Below are 17,196 nucleotides of genomic sequence, written 5' to 3'. Positions count from 1 at the left end.
AAACATTTTGAACCCCAGACCAGACTGAATGCCTTTCTGGCAATCTGTGCATACCTTTTTCTCTGGAGCAATAAGGGAATGTGATGCAAAGGCTATTGTGTGTTCCCTTCCATAACTCTTAACATGGGACGTGATTGCAGCTATATTATAAGGTGAAGCATAAAGGGCGACGTGCTTCCTAATGTGTCAGTACAGTGCCTGATGTCACCCTTTCCTTTGTCTTTTGGAAAGCTACTTCACTCTGCCATTTCTTCCTGATCCGTAGAAGTGAATTCAAGCGGTAGAGCACAGCAGCCAGGTTTGCCAGGAAACTACTATAGTAATTGACAAATCCTACAGAGGATCTCAGCCGTGACTCATCCTTTGGCCTTGTCTGAGTTTTGAATTTTCTCAGCACACGTGTGCAATCCTTGTGCATCAGTATTGTGACCCCACAGAAATTGATGCTTGCTTGAAATAATTCACACTTGTTGCATTAGCCCATAATCTTCAAATCTTTAGAACATTGTTTTGAGATTTTTGGGGCTGATCCTCACTGGTAACAGTGATGTCACCCAGGCAAAACCGAATGCCTGGGCAGCCTTGCAGCACCTGGTTCCTAGCTGTTTTGCCAAAGTGCAGGTGCAGATGTTGAACAATGAATAACAGTGGTGAAAGACTGATGAAATTCTGTGCCATGGTCAAAGGAGGGACCTACTTTCCTCACCATGAAATCCACAAATTGACATGGTGCTCTCCCAATGGATACGATGAGAGCCAGATTCACCATTAAGTGATCAATGGTATGTGGAACCAATCCTTGCAGGTTGTAAAGGTGAAGAGAGCAGCAGACACAGGATGATAGCAGTGATGAAACTCAGGCTGAGAAACACTGGGACCAGAACACATGTACAAAAACGTTTTAATGTTGAAAAGCTCAAGGATGCTAATGTGAGATCTGCCTTCAGCATTCAGCTTGAGAATAGATTCCAGGCTTTGCAAGACCTTGAGAATGTATCAGTAGACAAGATCAACACAATGTGGAACCAGATTGCCTTAGTCTTCAAAGAGAGCAGTGAGGCTTGTCTAAGATACGGAGCTGGAAAGAAGAACAAAGAATGGATACAGCAGGTAGCATGGACAGCGTTAGAAAAAATACAGAAAATTGAGACGAAAATGTTAGATGTATAGTCAATATAAATAAAGGCGAAAACTTCAACTAGCATACACTGAAGCTAACAAGAAAGTGAAGAGACTTGTAAGGAAGGGTAAGAGAGTCTACATGGAAGTCCTTGCAGAGGAGGCCAAAGCAGCAGTCGGTTGAGGTGATCAGGGAAATATATACAAGATTTCAAAATTCGTATGCGGAACGTTCCAGGTCAGATAGAGTGTCCTGTGAGAAATAAGAACTGCTTGCTTTTGACAACTGAGAAAGAGCAAGTACAATGGACAGAGTATTTCAGAAAATCACAGAATAGATCACCACCAGAAGAAGAACCTGGCATACAAGAGGCAGTAGAGGATCTTGACATCAACACAAATCCACCCAAGAAAGAAGAGATTGGTGCTGTGATTAAATCATTAAAGAACAGCAAAGCTCCGGGATGTGACAAGTTAAATGGCGAACTGTTTGAAGCTGAACCAAAAGTGGCAGCAGTCACCTTGCAACTACTTTTACGATAATCTGGGAATGGGGGCAAGTACTCAAGAACTGGACAAAGGGAAGCTTTGTTAGGATCCCCAAGAAAGGAGTACTAACTTGATTGCAACAACTGATGTGGCTTCACACTTCTATCAGTGCCCTCACCAAGGTCATTGTCCAATGGATTACAGTTGCTGTTGATGTGTGCTTGAGGAAAGAGCAGGCTGGCTTCAGGAGGAACCAGGCTGTGTTGTCTAGACCCCATATTACGTAGAGACAACTGTATGTGAATTTCATGGACTTTGAAAAGGCTTTTGATAACAGCCACATGGAGAAACTTCAGCGAATTCTCAGATCATGTGCTATCCTTCCAAAATTATTTAGCTTATCCAGAGTTTCTATGCTAATTTCACCTGCACAGCTTGAGCTTTGAAGTCAAGACAGGGATCAGGCAAGGCTGTATGATGTCGGCAATATTGTTTAACCTGGTAATTGACTGGGATTCAAGGCCAATACCAAAAGATGAGCAGAGAGGCTTTAGGTGGACTCTATTCTTGACTTTAGAAGACAGTGACTTTGTGGATAACCTCGCATTACTATCACATACATACCAGCACATGCAAGAGTAAACTCAACACCTGGGTATCTTTGATGGACAGGTTGGCCTCAGCCAGAGAAAGACTGAGACTATGACCTCAAAGTAGAGTCTCCTCCTCCTGTCAAGACATATGGCATTGACTTGCCCAGCGCTGTCAGATTCACCTACTTGGGTGGCATCATTCAGCAGAATGGTGGGGCTAAGAACGATATCTAGTGCAGTCTCAGCAAAGCTGGAAACATCTCAGATCAATGAGCAACATATGGGGATTAACTAAGTATAGTATCCACACCAAGGAGAAGTTATACCAGGGCTGTGTTCTGTCCACACTCTTGTACAGGCCAGAATGTTGGCACATAACAGAGAACGACCTTGCCAAGCTGTTGTTATTCCACACCATGAGCCTCCAGAAGGTCCTCTGTATTTTATGGCTAAGAAAGATCTCCAACCAAGCCCTACTCCTTCAGTGTCATCAAGAGAACATGGCCACAGTCATCATGAGGAAACATTGGAGATGGATTGGGCATGTGATGACAAGAGAGGCCAACCCCATCAGATAGCACTTCACTGGACCCCTGAAGGGCAGAGGAAATGTGAGAGACCAAAGACATCTTAGCACCATACCATAGAAGCAGAAATGAGGACCCTGAACCACACCTGGGGCACAGTAGAGAAGATGGCCACATACAGTCAGAGATGAAAGAGCTTTAACACTGTCCTAAACTCCAGCGGCGTGATGGACAGTAACTACATTGTTATTCATGTGCCAAGTCTTATGCAGCTGTGATGAAATCTATCATGCAATCATTACATTTGAAAATCTGAACTTTTGCTAGTAAGTTTTTATTAAACACAATGCAGCAATTGGCATTCGGGAAGATCATCGTTAAAGTGGCAAAAGGGGCAGATATAATGGGCATGTGAAGGGCAGAATGATTATTTGAAAGGTTAAACATGAGGAAATCTGCAGATGCTGGAAATTCAAACAACAACACACACAAAATGCTGGTGGAACACAGCAGGCCAGGCAGCATCTATAGGGAGAAGCGCTGTCGACGTTTTGGGCCGACACCCTTCGTCAGGACTAACTGAAAGGAAAAATAGTAAGAGATTTGAAAGTAGTGGGGGGGAGGGGGAAATGTGAAATGATAGGAGAAGACCGGAGGGGGTGGGATGAAGCTAAGAGCTGGAAAGGTGATTGGCGAAAGTGATACAGAGCTGGAGAAGGGAAAGGATCATAGGACGGGAGGCCTCAGGAGAAAGAAAGGAGGGGGGGGGGGAGCACCAGAGGGAGATGGAGAACAGGCACACAACTAAATATGTCAGGGATGGGGTAAGAAGGGGAGGAGGGGCATTAACGGAAGTTAGAGAAGTCAATGTTCATGCCATCAGGTTGGAGGCTACCCAGCCGGTATATAAGGTGTAGGTTGGAGGAACAACACCTTATATACCGGCTGGGTAGCCTCCAACCTGATGGCATGAACATTGACTTCTCTAACTTCTGTTAATGCCCCTCCTCCCCTTCTTACCCCATCCCTGACATATTTAGTTGTTTGCCTGTTCTCCATCTCCCTCTGGTGCTCCCCGCCCCCCCTTTCTTTCTCCTGAGGCCTCCCGTCCCATGATCCTTTCCCTTCTCCAGCTCTGTATCACTTTCGCCAATCACCTTTCCAGCTCTTAGCTTCATCCCACCCCCTCCGGTCTTCTCCTATCATTTCGCATTTCTCCCTCCCCCCACTACTTTCAAATCTCTTAGTATCTTTCCTTTTGGTTAGTCCTGACGAAGGGTCTCAGCCCAAAACGTCGACAGCCCATTTGAAAGGTTATTCCATGTGGTTAAGTGTGAAATATTTAGGGGAAACTTGAGTACCATCTTCTCTCAGAGGGTGATATGAGTGGAACGAGTTGTCAGCAGAAGTAGTGGATGCAGGTTTGATTGCAACATTTTAGAGAAGTTTGGCTAAGTACATGGATGGGAGGTGTATGGGGGGGCTATGCTTCAAGCACGGGTCAATGGGACTACGCAGAATAACAGTTTAGCAGGGAATGGGCTGAAGGGCCTGTTTCTGTACTACAGCGCTCTACGATTCTAACAATTTTATTTTGCCCACTGTCAAAAACAGGCCATCAGACTTCTATTTCTTCCTTAATAAACCAAGTGTTAATATTTTGATTGAGGTACTATCATTTCAAATGTAAAACCAAATAATTTTAATTCTGTTTTTTGACATCAGTAATAATTGTCAATAGAGACTCTGCAAACAGTTGTTTCTGTATTATCTAAAAGCATAAATCCTTCTTTCTCTACCACTGTGTTTGGTAAGAAAAGTTGTAATGATGAAATACAAAAACAGTTTTTTTTCTTGGTGGCATTAGGCTTGTGGTTTTTGGTGATCACTGACATATGCCAAAAACAAAACTTCATAAATTGTTTTCAGTAAGGCCAACTGTTTTGAAAATGTGTACATACCCCATTTCAAGTACAAAATGTTTGTATTTCAATAGGTTTTACTCAAAACAATTTTATTGTTATACTCATTCACTTTGGAGAGCTAAAATTTGGAAGCATTGTACTGCAAAAATTTCCATTTTAAGTGTTTGTTACTTACTTCAACAAATCCAAGTTGACATAGTTTTTTTTATTCCAGTATGAAAGCTATTAAGATCTATATTTCATCTTGATTTATTTCACTTAAGATAAAAAAAAACTGCACTAGGCAAAGTCATTCAGCTTGTTTGATCTGTAAGTTGCTTTCTCTCCAAGAAGCAACTTCAGCAGTATACATTACAATGCCAAAAGCATTCCCTGCCAGAATAAATGAGTTGAAAAGCTTACCTAAGTCCTGTTTGCTTAATTTTAAGTGAATTTGACATTGCTAAAACCCATACATAAAAGTTAGAGTATTAAATTTATTACCAGAATACAAAGGAAATGGTCCACCCTATACACTTTTTGACCTCTTTCCCAAACAATTAAGGATATATTACTTCAACAGTATTAAGTTGATTGTGCAATTATGGTCGTGAGTGCTTTGTATTTTGAACTGTAACAAGAGAAACCCTGTTGTAATTTTAGGTATCCTTACCAGTGAGGTTTTTAAGATAAATTTTATTTCGTATTTTTCATTTTTTGTCATTTTTCTATTGTTTTAATGTTAGTACTGGCTGGCATCTAGCCACTTGTTCATTCTAGCACAGTCCAGGTGCAGAGTAAAGGCCCCAGAGCTACAGAGCTTAATCTCAGTCTCACGGGGGAGCCTTCTGCTTCATGATTATGATGCTACTATCTCTCTTGCCAGCCCAAGAATAAACTCTACAAATGAAGCTGTCAGTTTTGCTTCAGTTCTGGAGTTGGAGCCCAATTTCAAAATCTTTGCCAAAATTGACTAAGCTCGTTTGTGTTCAACCTTTGCAATTGTAGAAATAGGAAATTTAATCATACCAGGGATTTGAATCCAGGATCCAGATATGAAAATGAAATGCACATTCATATTTCTCAAATTATTCATTGTTCATCACCACAACATCTACTCTTAAAATGTAAGTTTTTAAATTTTTTAATGCTATTGAGTTCCATTCTTGAAACTACTTTGAACAGCAGTGACCTTAATAGTCTGTTATAATATTAAACATCCAGGTAACACAGTTTTATTTCTTAGTTTCAGTGAGCTACTTCTAACTGTACTCTTTTGTTTTGCTCTGGGTTAGTTTGGATAGAGTTGCCCTTCAGGCATTTAAAGGTAGTTTCTTTCTGTCCCACCATACAGATCTCAAATTTAATTTCTCTGCACCATGGTGGTTTGTGTGTTAAGTGCAGTGCAGATATCATAGTTTCCATTCTCAATCCAGTGTGTTGACAGATGCACTTTTAAGCAGAGCCAGGCCATGGATTGCATGATCTCAAGTGCTTTACTTCATTGTTTAGGGTAGTAGCCAGCTCGGATATCATCTGCAGGCTGTTAGTGAACACTTTTGTTCTCCTCCTTTCAACCCCATCTTTGGACCACCATAGAAACTTTACAATTAAACAAGTTCTTTTACAGAATAGTGATCTCCCATCTTGTTTAAATATTTACACTAGTATACTACAGCACAGTACAGGCCCTTCAGCCCTGGATGTTGTGCCAACCCATTTAGTGAGCTGATTTCGAATGTAATGTGAAGCAGTAGAGACAAGGCTATTGAATTGGTTTATTCTTGAAGAATATTGTATCTTGTGGTTATACTTGGACATTAAACTTTGTTTAGAAATTCTAAAACTACAGTTGAAGAACCTCTGTGTTCAGTGTGTTTAACTAGTAAGTAGTACTGTTAAATGGAGAGTACAATGTCCTTGAATCAGGGCTTATTAATGCCAATCAACAATCACCGATCAATAAGATGCCGCCTGACCTGCTGAGTTCCTCCAGCATTTTGTGTGTGTTGATTTGGATTTCCAGCATCTGCAGATGTTCTTGTGTTTGTGAGACTTGTAAATGAACCTGCAACTCAACTCAGAGTCTACAGTGGCACTCATTGGATTAGTTGCTTTGTTTGTTGCTTTCATTGGATGCATATATTGAGCAAGTCTTTTGATGGTAAGTTACAGTGCTAAGCCATGATGCTATGTCATTTCTAATAGAGTAGTTCAGACCAAGGATTGACGTGTTTTTTTAAAAAGTGGCAAGCTTGGAGAGGTTTTGTGCATTATTCTTTGCATGAGCGGGAGATGTACAAGTCAGAATTTTCATCTGAGAAACTTTGGCTAAGCCACATTTGGGGTATTGCATGCAGTTCAGTTCACCACATCACAGGAAGGATGTGGAAGCTTTGGAAAAGGGTGCAGAAAAGGATGTCGCCTGGATTAGAGAACATTAACAATAAGGAGCGATTGGACAAGCCTGGATTGTTTTCACTGGGGTGTCAAAAACTGAGGGGTGATCTGATGTATATAAAATTATGAGAGGCACAGATATTTGACATTTCTGTCCTGAGTAAAAGACTTGAGGGTAATGCTTTTAGGTGTGTCATGGGGAGGAGTTTAGAGGCAAGTTTTTTTACACAGTGATTGTTGTTTAGTATGCACTGTCAGGAGAAAAGGTGGAAGCCGAAACAATAGCAATATTTAAATGGCATTTAAACTGGCACATAAATAAGCATGGAAAGGAACAATACAGACCTTGTGCAAATAGATGGGATTGGTTAGATTGGCATTATGGTTGGCACAAGCATAGTGGGCCGAAGGGCCTACGTCAGCGTTGTATACTCTAATGTATGCACAGTAAAATCCCACTAATTGCAGTGATGAATGGCGAGGTGTTCCTTTTCCTGATGTTGGTTGACAGATGGCTTATGGCTAGGGCACACTAACTGCTTGAACCTGTGAGCCTCTACTGCTGATGCTGCATAAGTACAAATTGTTCCTGCGTCGAAGCTAATGCATTGTAGCAGTGGTTGAGCTTGTGTTTTGTTAGCACCAGACATAGCCTTCCAACTGAAGCTCCCTCCTCTAATAAGAATATTCTTGCTATTTTTCGCCATGTTCCATGAAGCTGCCATGCTGCATCTGACTAGTACTACTGCTGTAATTACAGGTCATGGAAGACATCAGCCTCTTGAAGTGGGATAAGGGACCATGGCTGGAGCAAAATAATGTTTCCTTCCATATACTCAGACAGCTGTGAGTACAGTGATCACATTTAATTGGAGTGGGAAACAGGCTTTTAAAATTATTTCCAACTCATTGTTCTCTGAAGAGTTCACCATCCTGTTTATAGATATGTTGATGAAAATTTGATAACCTGAGAGCTATGTCACACTTGAAAAAAAATTTGGTGTTCTAATAGGGTCTGCATCTGAGATGTTCCCCCAGATTTTGTTTATTACAGATATTGATACACGTGCTGTGCATTTACATGTCTTGTCTTTATATATATATATATATATATATATATATGTGTGTGTGTGTGTGTGTGTGTGTGTGTATGTATATATAGAGAGAGAGAAAGAGAGACCAGAGACCAAGATTTGCACAGTACTGTAATAATATTATGTATTGCACTGTACTGCTACAAAGGACAACAAATTTCCTGACATGTGAGTGATGGGTATCTATTGTGGAGTGAGAGCTGAGAGTGGGAAGGAGGCAGGGAGAGGGGAATCATGATTGGGAAAAGGGGAAGGGAGAGGGGAGAGAAAGCAGGAAACACCAGAGAGACATTCTGTAATGATCAATAAACCAGTTGTTTGGAAACAAGTTACCCTGCATGTATCTTGGGGCTGGGTGTCTGGATCTGTGCCAACCTGCCACTGGCACTAATCTCACACCTGTCCCACAACCACCCCTCCCCACAGTGTTCCACTCTCACCATTCCCAACATCCTCTGCTCCTGCCAGATTTGCAGACTTGCTCTCCATTCCACATTGACAAATGCAGCACTGTGCAAAAGTCGTAGGCACCCTAGCTATATATATGTGCCCAAGCCTTTTACACAGTACTGTATGTATAGTCGTACATTTCCAAAGGCTTTCCTTTTCAGTAAGTCATTGACGATTCATCTTGTTTTCTGAGCAGATTGGAAAAATACTGTATTTTAAAGTAAGGTTTCCTTACGCGCTATAAAAATGAACAAAGACACGGCTGTTAAAGTGTATAGTTGATTTTTAATTTTTACTAATTTATGCAACCATATATTGGTGATTCTACATTTGGAGAATTGTGTGTAGTTCTGATGCTCTGATCAGTAGAAAAAGGGTGTAATTAAGCTGGAGAGAGTGTAGAGAAGATTCACAGGGATGTTACTGGAACTGGAGGGCTTCAATTATAGAAAGAGGCTGGATAGTTTGGGGCCTTTTGTGCCTCATGTCTAGAAGGCTGAGGGAGTGATCTTAATAAGGTACATAAAATTATGAGTGTCATAAATAAGGTGACTGGCCACTGTCTATTTCCCAGGGGAGAAGAGTCTAAAATTAGTGACCATAAGTTTAAGGAGAGATGGGAAGGATTTGAGGGAACTTGACAAGTAATTTCCTCACACAGAGTGTTGTGTATATAGGATCGTCTGTTGGAGGAACTGTCTGAGGCGGGTACATTTACAATCTTTAAAAATCATTTAGATTAATAAATGGATAGGAAAAGCTTGGAAGGAAATAGGCCAATTGCAAGCAAATGGGGCTAGCTGGGGTAGGCACCTTGGTTAGCATGGATGAGTTGGGGCAAAGGGCCTTTTTCCATGCAGTAGAACTCCTGTCTCTATAATTGCTCTGATACATTATCAGATTTCCAAATGGGGATGAAGTGTTGTCCTGGAGGATTGTACCTTCCTTGTCTGTGACAGCTCCGGCAGTACTTTTTGTGGAAAAATTATTTCATGCAACAAGAACATGCAGAAATTATAATGACAGCCCCGCTTAATGTTTGGGACCATTATTTCAATATGAATAAATATCCTAGCTAGCGAGAGAACAATTGGGATGGGATTTTTAAATATTAACGAACAAGCAGCAGAGGAATCTTAGGAAAGAAAGATAGTGGGACAGGCTCTCTCAGTATTGGGGGCTGGTGGAAAACTTGTCAGGGAAATCTCTTTGATGGGCTCTTCGAGGGATACCCACCCTAAAGAACTTTAAATCTTTCTTTGACAGGAATTAAGTGAAGCCCTGTCTCACTGCTCCCCCACAGTCACCCGCCGACTCTTCACACATATCATCCAGCTAGTCCTCCTTCCCTCTCCTCAACCTTTTATTCTACCATCTCCCCGCTTCCTTTCCAGTCCTGAAGAAGGGCTTTGACATGAAATATCAACTGTTTATTCATTTCCATAGATGCTACCTGACCCGCTGAGTTTCTCCAGCATTTTGTCACTCTAGATTTCCAGTAACCACAGAATCTCTTGTGTTTAAGGTTTAGGGGCAATGTATACGGGTTTCCCCCGCTATCCGAAAGTAGAGCGTTCCTATGAAAACTTTTGTAAGCTGAAATGTCATAAAGCGAAGAAGCAATTACCATTAATTTATATGGGAAAAATTTTTGAGCATTCCCAGACCCAAAAAATAACCTACCAAATCATATCAAATAGCACATAAAACCTAAAATAACTCTAACATATAGTAAAAGCAGGAATGATATGATAAATACACAGCCTATATAAAGTAGAAATAATGTATGTGCAGTGTAATTTCACTTATCAGAATCGGAAAGATTTAGCCAAAACAGATCTGTAGAAAAATATCGGCACATACACGCATACGCACACACCTGCCCGCGCAAGGCTTCACGGTCATGGTAGTCTTTCATGGGGTAAACACAAGTTTCAAACAGGTGTTTTTTTTTCATAAAAGTGAAAATCCTCTTCAGATTTCTTTCGGTTAGCGAAAACAGGTACTAATGTAGGTCTTTCGTAAAAGCGAAGTGGCGTAAAGCAAACTTTCGTAAAGTGGGGGACACCTGTAGTAGCAAAGATAAATATGCAAGAAACGGGATGGGTTTAGCTAAAACTCCAATTTATCATGGATAGTTTGTAAACTCGGCGGTGGACGATGGTGTCAGGGAAACTATAGTGCAGAGAGATGAAGAGAAAAGCAATTTAATTTTTAGATAAAGTGGTTAGGACAAATATCCAAGTTGGTGAATACATTCACAAACACAGCCCATAAATTTCAAAGGTTCAAAGGTCAAATTTAATGTCAGAGAGATGTATACAATGTACATCCTGAAATGCTTTTTCTTCACAGACATCCACAAAAACAGAGAAGTGCCCCAAAGAATGAACGACAGTTAAATGTGAGAACCCCAAAGTCCTCACCCAGCAAAAAAAAAACGCATATCGGTGCCATCACCGAGTCCAAGCGTGTGCTAAGCAATAGCAAAGACACAGGCCAGAGTTACCCCAAAAGCTTCGCATTTCATCCAAAATTCGACAAACCACGGGTTCTCTCTCTCCCTGGCAAGGGAGAGGGAGGTGTCCCCCATTTTCACAGCGAGCGGAAGACATAACAACAGTCTGTTGGTTTACGATGTTAAAAGACCATTTCGTCACTTTTTTCAAGCAAAGACCTTGGGTCTTCAGGCCCACAGCGAAAGATCATCCGGCCTCCCCGACGACACATGGGTCTCCTGCCTCGACACCGACCCTCGATCTGCCCATGTCCAGAGCCCTGAGATCTTAGGCTTCCAAACACAATCATAATTCTCAGTCCAAACCGTTGGCATGTCGAATAATGGCCAGTCGTGGAACGCCAAGAACGGGTCCCATTCCTGCAAAGAACCAAAGCTGCATGTAGCTTCGGGTCAGGGTCTTCAAAAGAACCCTGAAAGGGAAAAATAAAGATATTAAAGGTAGAAATAGAGCTGTTTCTGAAGATGTAAGCAAAGGAGTCGCCGTTGGGCACCATTATCCCTCCTAAGCTCCACCTTAAATTTAAAGAGTAAGTCTGAATCCAGAAAGGCTGGATTTAGATATAGATCAGGTAGAAGAATGATTGGGTGTTTGAGGCAAAATTAAAGCGGATTCTCAAAATCAGGAAGAAACAATAGACATAATATGAACTACAGGGACAGGAGTTAAGAGTCAAAGTGGAACTGGAACAGAGCTTTCAAAATACCAGGGCTTGAGATTTTCTGTTTTTATTTCTGATTCAGTTTGGCTATGTTTTAGAATTTTGTCAACCATTAATTTTGTTACAGCAGGAGAAAACAAAGTCAATTAGGATGTAACAATTTTTAGACTCTGAACATAACACTATTGATGTGATATGTCTATCTTTGAATTGGCTAACTACTGTTTTGTGATTTAAGATTTACAAACTGATTTTCAAACTGTGTTGTGGAACCACACAATATTTAGACAAGCCAATGCATCTGGCCTTCCTCTGGGTAAAGGTGTTTAATTTGGTCTTCTGTGCTGGTGGATCAGAATTGAAATAAACCTATTTTCCAATTTGCTAAAAGAGGAAGGTTTGCATTCAAAGGGATCAAGTTGGCCGCTGTGGCTCTTTGGTTTGCTTTCACCATTGCTATAACATCTTGCAGGGCAGGAGCCATTTGAAAACAGCAAATCTCATCTGGAATGAGTCTTATTTGAGCCAATAAAAAGAAGCGAGGTGTAAGTAGAGTGGCTATTGTGTGAGCAGGCCTGTGTTAGAGTGGTCAGGCTTTGGCTCAACATACACCAGCGAGAACAGATGCACGTTCAAGGTGCTGAGGCATTTGGAATAATTTAGTTGATTGTGGAACTTAAGCTCAAGAAGTAGAGCCAAAAGTATAGCCAGTGTAGGCAGGATGGCAGTAATGTTCTTCCTCTAAGATCTAGGATTGCAGGGTACCTAATGGTCTTCCTCATGACTACATCTGCAGGAAGTGCACCCAACTTCAGTTCCTAATTGACATGATCAAGGAACTGGAGCTGGAGCTGGATGGACTCACGACCATCCAGGAGACTAAAATCCTCATAGATGAGACATGTACTGAGGTGGTCACACCCAGAGTGCAGGCTTCAGATGGTAGATGGATGACCACCAGGAGAAGTAAGGGGAGAAAGCAGTCAGTGCAGGGTAACCCTCTGGTATTCCCCTCAGATCAAGTATACCCCTTTGGATACTGCAAGGGGCGAAGATAAAAAGGCAGGCAGCCAGCATTTCAGTGTCCCTCATTGCTTTAATCATCGAACATTGGAAGCTTTAATTGGCGAAATGGATTTGATAATCAGCTTGCAGCCTTCCCGCCACGAGGTTTCGGCGAGCTGCGTCTATCTCCTGGAGTCCCCTCAGAGATAGCAGAATGCTGAAACAGCCAAACAATCTCCAAATTGCAAATCACAGGCTCCACCAATTCCAGAATCACATTCAAGATGAAAAACAAAGGTGAAAGACATAAAAGAAGTGAAAAATACGGTTCCACGATCTATCCAGAAGATGTTGACCGAAGGAGCAGGTGTCATTTTGGCCAGAAGTCAAGTAATCAGAAATCCCAATGCAATGTGCTAGTCAGGACAGGAATAGGAGGATAGTACTGATGAATGAGTGCCTGAGGAACTGGTGCAGGCTCAGGGGTTTAGATTTCTGGATCGCTGATCCCTTCTGGGGAAGGTGTAACCTGTACAAAAAGGACGGATTACACCTGAACCCATATAGGACCAATATCCTTGCAGGCAGCTTTGCTAGAGCTGTTGGGGACGATTTAAGCCAATTTGGCAGAGGTTATAAGAACTGAAGTTTTAGAGCTGAGGTTGGGTTGTATGTTGTGAATGGGATAAGTTGAGATGTAATATGGGGGCAGAATTGCAAAGGGTGATGAATATAGGACTGAAGGTGTTATATTGGAATGCACACAATATACACTTTGAGGTAGATGATGTTGTAGCATAGTTAGAGATTGGCAGTATAATATTGTGGGTATCACTGAGTCATGGCAGAAAGAGTATTATTTTTGGGAGCTTAACATCCAAGTGTCAAAAGGTCAGACAGACCAGGTGGAGTGGCTCTGTGGGTAAAAAATGAAATCAAATGCTTAGAAAGAGGTGAAATAGGATAGGAAGATGTAGAATCCCTGTGAGAAGAGTTGAGAAACTAAGGGTAAAAAGACCCTGATGGGAGTTGCATATAGACCTCTGAACAGTAGCAAGTATATGGGATATTAATTACAATGGGAATTAGAAAAGGAATGTAATAAGGACAATGTTACAATCGTCATGGGGGATTTCAATATGCAGGTAGTTTAAGGTAGATCAGGTTGGTGCTGGATCCTAAGAGGGGTAATTTGTAGAATGCCTAGGAGATGACATTTTAGAGCAGCTTGTGCTTGATTCCACAAGAGGGAAGGCAATTGGGATTGGGTGTTGTGTAATAAACCAGACTGATTTGAGACCTTAAGGTAAAGATAAAGCAGGGATGATAGCAGAATAACAATAGCTGGAGTTTCTGGGCATAACTCGGAAGGTGCTGGATAGATAAATCCCAAAGATGAAGTTTTCTAAAGTGTGGATGACGAAGTTAGTCAAAGACAGCATAAAAGGTAAAGAGAGGATATATAATATCGCAAAAATAAGTGGGAAGTTACAAGATTGGGAAGTTTTAAAAACCAAAATAAGGCAATTAAAAAAAGCCATAAGGAGAGAAAAAAATGAAATATGAAGGTAAGCTAGCTAATAACATCAAAGAGGATACCAAAAGTTCTTTCAGATATATAGAGAGTAAAAGCAAGGTTAGAGTGAATATCAGATCGCTGGAAAGGTAGTAATGCGGGACAAAGAAATGGTGAATAAACTTAAGTATTTTGCGTCAATCTTAACTGTGGAAGACACCAGCAGTTATGCTGGGACTTTGAGAGTGTCAGAGAGCAGAAGTGAGTGTAGTTACTTTTACTAAGGAGGAGGTGTTTGGAAGGGTGACAGATCTGAAGATTGATAAGTCACCTGGGCCAGATGGATTACACCTCTGTGTTATGAAAGGGATTGCTGAAAAGATTGTAGAGGCATTAGTAATGATCTTTCAAGAATCACTAGATTCTGGAATGGTTCCAGTGGACTGGAACATTGCAGATGTCACTCCACTCTTTAAGAAGGGAGGGAGGTAGACAATAAATTAAACAATTAGACAATTTATTAAACAATAAATATTGAGAATTTGAGATGAAGAGTCCTTGAATGTGAGTCCACAGCTTGTGGGAACGTTGCAGTGATGGGGCAAGTGAAGTTGAGTAAAATCAGGCTAGCTGGCCTATAATTTATTTTCTTCTACCTCCCTCCCTTCTTAAAGAGTGGAGTGACATCTGCAATGTTCCAGTCCACTGGAACCATTCCAGAATCTAGTGATTCTTGAAAGATCATTACTAATGCCTCTACAATCTTTTCAGCAGCAGCAGCAAAGCAACAATCCCCTTCCCCCACCAGCAAAACAAAAAGCATCAGCACTTACCACCGAGCAGTGCAGCAAAACATCAGCAATGACACAGTACCCCAAAGACTATTCGTTCACCCGGTATTCGACATACCATAGTGTGTGTCTCTGTCTCTGTCTCTGTCTGTCTCTCACCCCCTTTCCCTCTCTCCTTAATAAGGGAGAAAGAGGTATCTCCGTTTCACAGTGAGAGGGGACTCACTGATTTATGAAGTAAAAAGTCAGTTGCGTCGATTTTTCCAAGCTCTGTGCCCAAAGAACTCGGGTCTCTGGGCACACAGCCAGCAGGCAGCTCGCTGCTTTCGATCTTCCGTCTCCCCTGATACACTGGATTCCTGCAGAGGCACCGACCTTTGGTCCGCCGGCCTCCAGAGCCTCGAGATCCCGGAACTCTGAAGGCGAGCTAATCTCTTTGACCACATCCTTGGCATATCGAATAACGGCCAGCTGTGAAACCCCGAGTGCAGGTCCCAGTCCCGCAAGGAAACAAAGTCAGCGTGTAACTCCAGGTCAGGGTCTTCAAAAGAACCCTGAAAGAGAAAAATAGAGATATTAAAGATGAAATAGAGCTGTTTCTGAAGATGCAAGCAAAGGAGTCACCGTTAGGCACCATTGTCTCCTCCTAAGCTCCTCCTCCATGCCCACAAGAAAATAGTTCAATAGTTCCATTTAATATCAGAGAATGTATTGAATATACAACCCAAAATTCTTGTTCTTCTCAGACATCCATGAAAATAGAAGGGTACCCCAAAGAATGAGTGACAGTAAAAATGTTAGAACTCCAAAGACCCCCTTCCCACGTACAAGCAAAACATCAACCCTCCCCTTCCCCCCTACCCACCCCTACTTCAGCATAAAGTATCAGCACCCACCACCCACCACCCACCATGCAAGCAATAGCAAAGCCCCCAAGAAAGAGCATGGTCAGCAGTACAACAAAAAATAATCATTCAAAGTTCAAAGTAAAATTTATTATCAGAACACATGCGTATCACCACATACAACCCTGAGAATCTTCTGCAGACATACTTAGCAAATCTATAGAACAGTAAACTGTAAACAAGATCTATAAAGTAAGCATCAGGAACTGTAAAGAAACTGTGCAAATGCAGGTATTAAATAGATAGCAGTAAATAACGAGCATGAAATAACAAGATAAAAGAGTCCTTAAACGAGTATATGTTTCTCTTTTGTTCAAGAGCCTGATGGCTGAGGGGTAGTAACTGTACTTGAACCTGGTGGTGTGAGTCCTCAGGTACTTGTACCTTCTACCTGATGGCATCAGTGAGAAAAGAGCATGGCCTGAGTAGTGAGCATCTCTGATCATGGAAGCTGCTTTTCTACGGTAATATTTCATGTAACTGTGCTCAATGGTAGGGAGGGATTTACCTGTGATGTAGTGGGCCAAATCCACTACCTTTTGTAGGATTTTCTACTCAAGGGCATTTTGTGTGCCCATACCAGGCCATAATGCAGCCAGTCAGCATGTTTTCCACCACGCATCTATAGAAGTTTGCCAAGGTTTTTGATGACATGCTGAATCTCTGCAGACTCCTGAAGATGTAAAGGCGCTGTTGTGCTTTCTTCACAATTGTTCACTCAATAATTCGACAGACCACAGGCTCTCTCTCTCTTTCTCTCCCCCTAATGAAGGGGCAGAGAGGTGTCACACAGTGAGTGGGGAGACTAACAAGACAAAAATAAAACAGCTCACTGATTATGGCTTTAAAGTCTGATGCGTTGCTTTTCTTCCCCCGAGTTCTTTGACTTAAGAATCGGCAACAAACTCTCCCCCACCGAGAGAAAAAGAGAGAGGGAGGAAGAGAGTGATCTGAGTACAAAGGCCTCCGACAGCTGATCTGCTGTTTGTGATATTCCATTTTGTCCTGCATTTCTTCAGTCGGTGACACCGGCGTGGAATTGGTTTGTCCCCAGGGCCGCAGAGCCTCAGCACATTGAGGGTGCACTCGTCATCTAGGCCGCATCTTTGAGATATCGACAAACGGCTGATCGGTGAAAATGAACCTCAGGGTTGTATATGGTGACATATATGCACTTTGATACTAAATTTGCTTTGAACTTTGAACTTTTCAGTGGTTCTGAA

The 17,196-nt window shown here is 41.7% G+C and overlaps 1 protein-coding gene across 3 annotated transcripts in view; it reads left to right on the top strand.

Annotated features, from left to right (window-relative positions):
• The window catches only part of ndufa10 (NADH:ubiquinone oxidoreductase subunit A10), an 86,044-nt gene that overhangs the window by 47,628 nt on the left and 21,220 nt on the right, over positions 1-17,196 (top strand). For all 3 annotated transcript variants that reach the window (XM_073046739.1, XM_073046740.1, XM_073046741.1), the window contains one exon: positions 7,793-7,878. In XM_073046739.1, the coding sequence (XP_072902840.1) occupies positions 7,793-7,878 (86 nt within the window). The remainder of the gene's footprint in view (positions 1-7,792; positions 7,879-17,196) is intronic.

Source organism: Hemitrygon akajei, chromosome 5 (assembly GCF_048418815.1).
Source record: "Hemitrygon akajei chromosome 5, sHemAka1.3, whole genome shotgun sequence".
Classification (NCBI taxonomy): domain Eukaryota; kingdom Metazoa; phylum Chordata; class Chondrichthyes; order Myliobatiformes; family Dasyatidae; genus Hemitrygon; species Hemitrygon akajei.
Note: the sequence above shows the minus strand (reverse complement) of the source record. Positions and strands in the feature narration are given on the sequence as shown.